At 40.3% G+C, this 7,956-nt stretch overlaps 1 protein-coding gene across 2 annotated transcripts; it reads right to left on the reverse strand.

The window, feature by feature from the left end:
• Window positions 1-1,126: 1,126 nt before the first annotated feature.
• On the reverse strand, window positions 1,127-7,400 carry LOC143017717 (MAP kinase-interacting serine/threonine-protein kinase 2-like). 2 transcript variants are annotated; one of them, XM_076172495.1, is made up of 5 exons: window positions 7,224-7,400; window positions 5,646-5,774; window positions 5,398-5,495; window positions 4,449-5,269; window positions 1,127-4,325 (listed from the first exon to the last, which is right to left on the reverse strand). In XM_076172495.1, the coding sequence occupies exons 2-5, from the start codon at window positions 5,755-5,757 to the stop codon at window positions 4,100-4,102; spliced, it is 1,257 nt and encodes a 418-aa protein (XP_076028610.1). In that variant the 5' UTR covers window positions 5,758-5,774; window positions 7,224-7,400; the 3' UTR covers window positions 1,127-4,099. The 2 variants fall into 2 exon arrangements, with proteins under 2 accessions (XP_076028610.1, XP_076028609.1); XM_076172494.1 differs by having other exon boundaries at window positions 7,075-7,399.
• Between the last annotated feature and the right edge of the window lie 556 nt (window positions 7,401-7,956).

The following is a 7,956-nucleotide window of genomic DNA, read 5'->3' on the forward strand; positions in this document are numbered from 1 at the left end:
TTAATTGAGCTTTGCTTTGAATTCCTTAATTCAGACTAGAGCTTTCTTTACAATTGTCAACCATGCACTTTTTTAATTTGTCCTTGTGACATTTCCATTCAGTACCAAAAGTTTAGTTGTTGTTGTTGTTGTTCCCTAGACTGTTCGAGCAGTCGTCTCCCCAAGGAATGCCACAGCCGAAACTGGGTTTTCCCACAAATCCTTTATAGTGTATGTTGTGTATAATGCAGTCTTCCATTATGTGTTGTATGGTATGGGGGTGAAGTGTTACATCCTGGACAGCTGTTGTTGGGGGCCAATCAGCAGCAACCAGCCCTGACCATCAGCTCTACGCAGGTGGCACCGATCCCCAAAAGTTTAGTTCACTCCTATTCTTTCCTACTATAGTTCCCAAGTTTTTTTTTTTTTTTATTCTCTCCCCCTCATGCAGTGAACTACCAATTTTTTATAGGTCAACAATCTACGTGGCCACACTTGTTAGTGTGTTCATAAGGTGACAGGTCATCACTGACACTCCTAATTCTTTCAAGTCCCTTGCTTCTTTGCCCTTTTCATCTCCTTGTGAATAGATTGTCTTGTGTACATTTGCCCATTTCCAATGTGGTACATTTTGAAATTCTTTTCTTCAGCCCCATTTCTGTGTGACTGCTTTCACAATTTGCATTAATTCTATTCTTTAATATTCTAGTGACAATGGAAGTGTGGTTAACAAGTCATTGGTAAAAGTTATGTTCAGTGTTGAATGATCTTTCATAAGAAATGAGAAAATAAAAATTAAATAAGTGAACAATATTTGGAAAGAGTTAGGTGATGTCAGGAAGCAGGGATCACAAGGTTTAACAAGTTTTTCAACAATTTAAATTTGATCCCATGCTCTATTTACTCAGTTTCGTATAGGTTTGATGTGCAGGCTCATCTATTCATTACCATTGAAGCTTGGTACAGAATTTGCTTTTAATGCATAACTTTATACACTCTTTTCATCTTTTAGTACCAGAAATTAATATGGGTATACATTTCTTTTTTGCATTGTTCCGTTTTCTTGCAACTTTTTTCAATCAAGATTATGTTGCAATCATCATAACATCAAAATATAAACATACAAAGGTAAAGGTCAAATCATCACTGCTTTTAAAAAGTAAACTTTATTTGCACTTTGAATCCACGTGTCGCAGGTAATTAAGACATTACATATAGCGGCACTTGGACATTTTTTCGCAGTTCATTCGAAGATGTTCACCATGAACCATCGTATTCACTCGTTGAAACAATTCGAGTGTTACAAGCTGACATACAACTTGCAATGGCCAACATCTGTATGTACGAAATGAGGTGTGGCTCGCATCTGCAGCCTTCGTAATAAAGATGACAATAGTAAATGGTGATGAGTTAACAATGACGATGATAAAGTAGTGGTCACCATTATAATTACATTACTGGAAGAAGAGTGGTGATGGCAGAGATGTAATGATGTCTTGACAATATCATCTTGGCTTCCTATCTTGTATATAATCACTGACAATTCCAAATAGTAGAAGCCAACAAAGCCAAATGTGAACAAGTTGCCATTAAGCATTTACCACTCTGTTTTAAGTTATAAATTATCTTTATGCTGACTTAAGTTTTTTAAACACTTTTGAAATCTTCATAGGTACAAATCCAGCAGCCAAGTCCTCCATTCTGGACCCTTGGGGTGATGGAAAATTGAAACAATAACATGGCGAGTCTAGTTGGGTAAAGATAACAACTGGGATGATGAACTGGGGAGGATGATGAAGGTGACGTGAACAGAACGAGGGGGTAGGACTTGGCTGATTGACTGCTGGATCATCGTACACAAGGAAGACTTGTATGGAAAATAGGAGAATTATGATGTTCCAGGTGATGCCTGCTCCTTGGCCATGTCAGGCCTTGAGCTTCTGATACAAGGACTCCCTAGGTTATCTCATGGATCCTGGTACACAAACACTAGCACGGGAAACCTCAAGCCATCCTTCATGTCACTGTTCATCAGGTATGCTTGGCATAGCCTATTTCTTCAACCTGTAAGATTATGAACCAAGTGTACATAATCTGTGTGTTTGTGTTGATTAATTTACCATTTTTCTTTTACCAAGTTATGGGAAAAGTGGGAAAGAAATATTTCTGGTACTGGAGCAAGTGTGTGTATGGATTGTCGTTAAGTGTGACAGCAAAGCAGCCTGCTGATGTTGGAGACTCTGAATTTTTTTCTGAATCCCCAAAGTGTTTAGCATGAGACAGGAGCCTGCACAAGGTATTGGATGGCTTGACATGGCCCCAGGCACACCGGTACAAAACCATGAGGAATGTTTTAGGGCCTTCTAGGCGGCACTCTGGCAAGCTAAGGACTTTTAAGCATCAACTTCAGTTGGAAAATATTATGAAAACTGCACAAATTCCATAATGGAGAAGAAAAAGAAAATGAAAAAACATAACTCGTATCCAATACTGAATAAAATTGATGCCATAAGACTTTAGCACGCCAAAATGCTGGGAGATTTACCCTGGGTACCTTTGCCTTGGACACTAGCTTTTACCTATTAGTGAAAAAAAATACTTTCCTGCCAAGGTATAATAACTAGCAAGGCAAAGCAAATAAACATGACTGTATTGTCATAGGTGGGCACCTCCCAGGTAAAAAAAAAAAAAAGAAAGAAAAGAAAAAAGAAAAAGAAAAAAAAAATTGAGAAAAAAAGGTAAAATTTCAATAATTCTTTTTTCTAAAGTAAATAATAGTCTTACTTTGCCTCAATGTAAAAAAAGATAGAAAACCGTAACAAAATGTAACTCTAGACGTTGAGTGTGTAGTCGCAGCAGCGTGGGCAGTGTGCACAAATGATGGCACACCAGGTACGAAACACATCACTCAAGTGGTTGCCAAGTGGCACGGTAGTGGTGCAATTAGTGTCTGCGCAACGGTACCTACTTGGTACTGGTCACATCACTATGTGGTAGGAATTAAGACGGTGCTCATAGATGTGTGGTTAAATCTTGACTAGGCACACTGCCCCGTCAAAACGAGTTTTGCACCGCTGTAGCATGACAACTGACATCTACATTAGACACCAATTTGAGATTTTCAGTGAGATTTGGATGGAAGCATAGAACTTAATCAAGAGTTAAATTTCAATGACTAATTACTTTACTGAGGTAGCACTCTGGATTGATGCCTCCAAAGCATGTGTAGCTCAAGTGCGACTAGAAGTAACAACCACCGCATGGACACGGTACAGTATTCCCCTGTGACTTCCAGAATGACTGGAGGCAAAACAGGGTGAAGGAGAACTTTGGGTCAATAAGTGAATACAACCAAAGCTGAAGTAAATGTTCGGAGTTTGTACCTGTGATATCAGACAGAATACACAAAAGCGTAGGCACTTACTGGGATTACACTAACAACTTAAGTTACTAAGCACCACTCTGAAGGAGCAAAACACTGATGTTGAGGCCAAAAGAACCGATAATGAGGCTGCCCTTGCACGACCTTCAACGACTTACACCCTAAGAGTATCACAGTGCCCACGCCGTCGACACACACACTCACGCATTAGTTATTATTCTAAATCCATGGACTTCCCTTTCTTACAACCCTACTCTTTACATTTTCTCAGGACTTGTTCAACAGGGTATCCAGTTGCTTTTGTACTCTTTTATCTGTTGGATGCTGACAATAGAAGATCCCATTGGCACATAAAAACAAACACTGAAGCCTATATGATCTTGTGTCCTGAACTTAGTAAAGCTACTATGAAAATATATTTGCAATTTTGTGCCTATTTCAAATACACTAATTAGAAACCTCTTTCTTTAAGCAATAAAATGATTTGATCATGAATGAGCTGGCTATAACTCCAAATTATTATCAAAGGAAAACTACAAAATAACTGACGACAGCATGGGCTCACGGAAACTTCACCTTACCCGCTGTCAGGCCCCTAAGGTTGAGACTTCCTTGCAAGAATCTGGACTTTCAGCCCTAGGCTCCTGGATTGGGCATGGTGGAGAGATGCCGTATAGCATAGCTGATTAAATCAGTGTGGCACCCAGGGCATTTGGGGCCACACTTGCCCTGAGTAGCTTAACCGGTGGCAGTGACGAGGTGCTCTGTATTGAGGCTGAGGGATCTTAAGCGCCTCTGGGCCAGCCGGGACTCGGACGGCGGGGACAGACCAAATGGGGGATCAGCTCCCCTTTCACGATGTTCCATGTCCATGTCATGATTCATGCTGAAGTGCTGAAGCAAGACACGATTCAGAGCCATACAGGACTCAGCAAACAATGAAAGTTGTTGAGCACTATGGTTCCTGTTGAAGAAGAAAACAAAAGGTAAATATACATTGCACTACTGACTGTATGAACACAATTTATAGGTAAAAGTAATATCAAGACTGATCAGAATGGGAACTCAAATGCCAAGCAACACTTACTTCCTGATGACACTTGGGGTTTCCAGACGAGTGGTGGGGCCACCATTCTTCACCCATGGATGGTTCAACACCATTTCTGCTGATAGTCTCTGAGCTGCATCTTTGACAAGCAGCTTAGTGATCAGGTCCTTGGCCTCGTCACTGATGTGCGACCATTCTGGTTCTGGGAAATCATAGCTGCATTCCTGGATACATTCAAAGAGCAGGTCCTGACACTGTGGACAGGCTTCTCCTCTCTCCCATCCACACTCTTCCCCACAACTTCCACAGAAAGGTGGGTAACCACACAACAAAATGTAAGCCACCACACCAAGTGACCAAAGGTCACAGCGTTTGTCATACGGTCCAGCATCATCACTGATAAAACCTTCGACAACTTCCGGTGCCATGAACTCTGCAGATCCTACTGGGGTCAGGAGCTGTGGGGTCATGACTGGAGAATTCAGATTGGTATTGAATTTAATTCCTGACCCCAGATCAAAATCGCACAGCTTGACTGGGCACAACTGATCTGGGTACACGCACAAGATGTTTTCTGGTTTTAAATCACGATGGGCAATGCCTTTGTTGTGGAGGAAAGCTAGAGCTGAAGCAAGATCATGGATTACCATCGATGCCTCAGCCTCAGTGAAATGAGAACGCCTCTGGATGTGGGACAACAGTGGACCTCCATAGATCTTTTCAAAAACCAAGTAGAACTTATCCTCCTCTTCAAAGAATTCTATTAGCTGAATGATATTTTTGTGACCCTGGCAGTGGTGGAACATTTCCACCTCTTTGAAGACCCTGTTCCTACTATGGGAGGGTACCTTCTCTATGATCTGTAAACAAGAAATAACATGGGTCAACAGACCATCCTCACAATATGCATATTTGTAGTATGTTATACCAGCATCAATTTACTCATTGTTACTACAAATTTGTAACTAGTAAACATAAGGATGCTTACCTTGACAGCGTATTCATAGTCTGTGTAGATGTTAATACATGTCTGAACTGAGGCATAGGCCCCCTGACCCAGCACTTCACCGGTCAGTTTGTACAGATCTGTAACAAGAGGATAAAATTCCATGACAACCTATCGAATACACTGTAAAATCATTCATAGTATCATGAGTAGTTCATCTATAGTAACTGTTCCTTTAATTTGTGGTGACAGTTATGTGTGTACTCTTGTGAATACTGATGGCTACTCACCATTGAAACAGCTGGCAACAAGAGTGGAGCCGGAGCGCTTCTTCTTCCTTCTCTTACGACGCTCCTTCGCCTCTTCGCGCGCCTGTTCCAGGTTAGTTGTATCACGCAACATACTTGTTACCACATCTCCTGGAACAAGAGAAATTACTATTTAGTCTCCCAGTCACAAGTCTGGACATATATATCATGTGCACTATGTCAACTGCAAGTTCACCTCTGTTGTCATTCATCACATCCAACTTCATATCATTTTCACTTAGAACTTTATAAGCAATGTATTGTGTCATGATCAGACATATACAAGAGTTAGTGTGCTCCTAACCTATGTCTGCTACAATCTGAATGATTAAAAGCCAGAAACTACTCTATATATACATGTCGTCTAAAACCACACAATGTTGTTTGAAACTCGGGCCCGAAAACAATTCCCCATCTGTACAGGTGTTTAAGATGATTCAGGCTAATCCCACACCTAAACAATTATGCAAGATAAAACAATTAACATTCCCCACATATCCGTGTCTTGGTCTTATCGACACTAAACATAAGGTCTGGTCACTGACCGCAGTTCCTTTTCGAGAGCAACCGACATGACTGTGACCTCACGAAAACATGTCGGTGAAACCTACAACCAATGTTTCAAAAAGGGATGTGAAACCCCGTAGAATGATTCCCGCAATGATCCCCATCACCTTATATAACCATCTTTTGGCATATCTCCCAAACATAAAATAATTCAAAGATACTTCCAACTAGCTCAATCGACTCGAAACACCAAATTTCAACTGAATGACATAGCATGTATACCCACACTTAAAAGATATCATGTAGATATTTAAAACTTGTATATTTATAAATCTGTGCATGTGTACCACAACAAATTAGACCAACAAAATATGCATCACCCTGTATAAATGTAACATTGTAGCTCTGCAGAGCGGATGTCTCATTCGCCAATAAGGCAGGGAAGCCAAAGCGACGTTGTCGGTTAACCTAACCCACTAACATTAAAAGTCAACCTCTATCTAATCACCTTCCCTTCATGGTACAACTGTCTGACTACGATAATCAAACCACGAACTGACATATTATGAGAACATTAAAAAACTAAAATTAGACAGCCTACTGTGCGAAGTGTCAACATTGCGTCTTGCTCTCCGATACGTAAGCTCTTGCTACGGGTTCTTTGTCAACTAAAGCTTAAGCTACACTTGATCATCATCGCTATATTCACAATACTGGTGTCCATACACACACACTGCTCAGGTGTTGTGAAATGGTCACCACAGACACACTCACACTTCCTTTTATACGATTAAAATCATCTCCGTCTCGCACACTAACGCGCATTCGAACACAGGAAGAGACTTTCCACAGTAACAGGCACAACTTTCACATCAATTTTTCTGGATAGGCAATTCAAACATACCTTGCACCATTTTGACGCACTGTAGATTATCACTTATTGAAGTAGAGAATAATATATCACACGTTAGGGGGAAGTGGCGAAATCACAGATACTAGGCGGACAGTGCCTTCTCAACGGCGCCTTGACTAGACGAGCTTCCAAAAACTCACAATATCACGATAGATAACCTTCTTTCTTCTCTGGCGACTCAACACTCTTGCAGTTGGTATACACCAGCTGTACTATACCAGCGTTGGTAGTAGAAAAGGTAGGAAAATTTCCTTGGGCGCGCTTGTCTCCCTATCTATCCATCTCTCTCTCTTGTGGCGAACTGCGCCGAGACCAGTCGCGTCGCTGTACATATGGCACACCTGAGGCTCAGCACTGGCGTCCATGTACAGTCTTTAAAATCAAATTTGTACCAAGTAACGAACTTGTTTGTTAATATCAATAGGTACCATTACCTTTTAAATAAATGGTACATTCTGTGTAAAAAATATAATTTATAAACTATGATAAAATATATGAAAAATTAAAGTATTTCAAGTCCACAGATGTGGCAGCCTCTCTAACAAAGAACCACATACGTACGAACACACGACGCTAAATTTACTTTCCTAGAAGAAACTAAATACATTGCATCAGCATTTGAATCTGAAGATTCATGGTCATGCGGTATTTCATACATATTTATTTTGATAAATAATACTTGACAACACCAAAATACCATAAAATGTCGTTGTATGCATTAAAGATATGGCATATGTTGACACCAATTTGTTATTTTCTTATTTCATTTGCAAGACTTCTACCCAATCCTCACGCACTAGGAAAATCAAGATTAACGTCATACTATGTGGAATTAATGTGCACTTTAATCTTCTATATGGAAAACAGTACTTA

This window comes from Oratosquilla oratoria, chromosome 33, assembly GCF_046742065.1.
Source record: "Oratosquilla oratoria isolate Oo_2021 chromosome 33, ASM4674206v1, whole genome shotgun sequence".
Lineage (NCBI taxonomy): Eukaryota > Metazoa > Arthropoda > Malacostraca > Stomatopoda > Squillidae > Oratosquilla > Oratosquilla oratoria.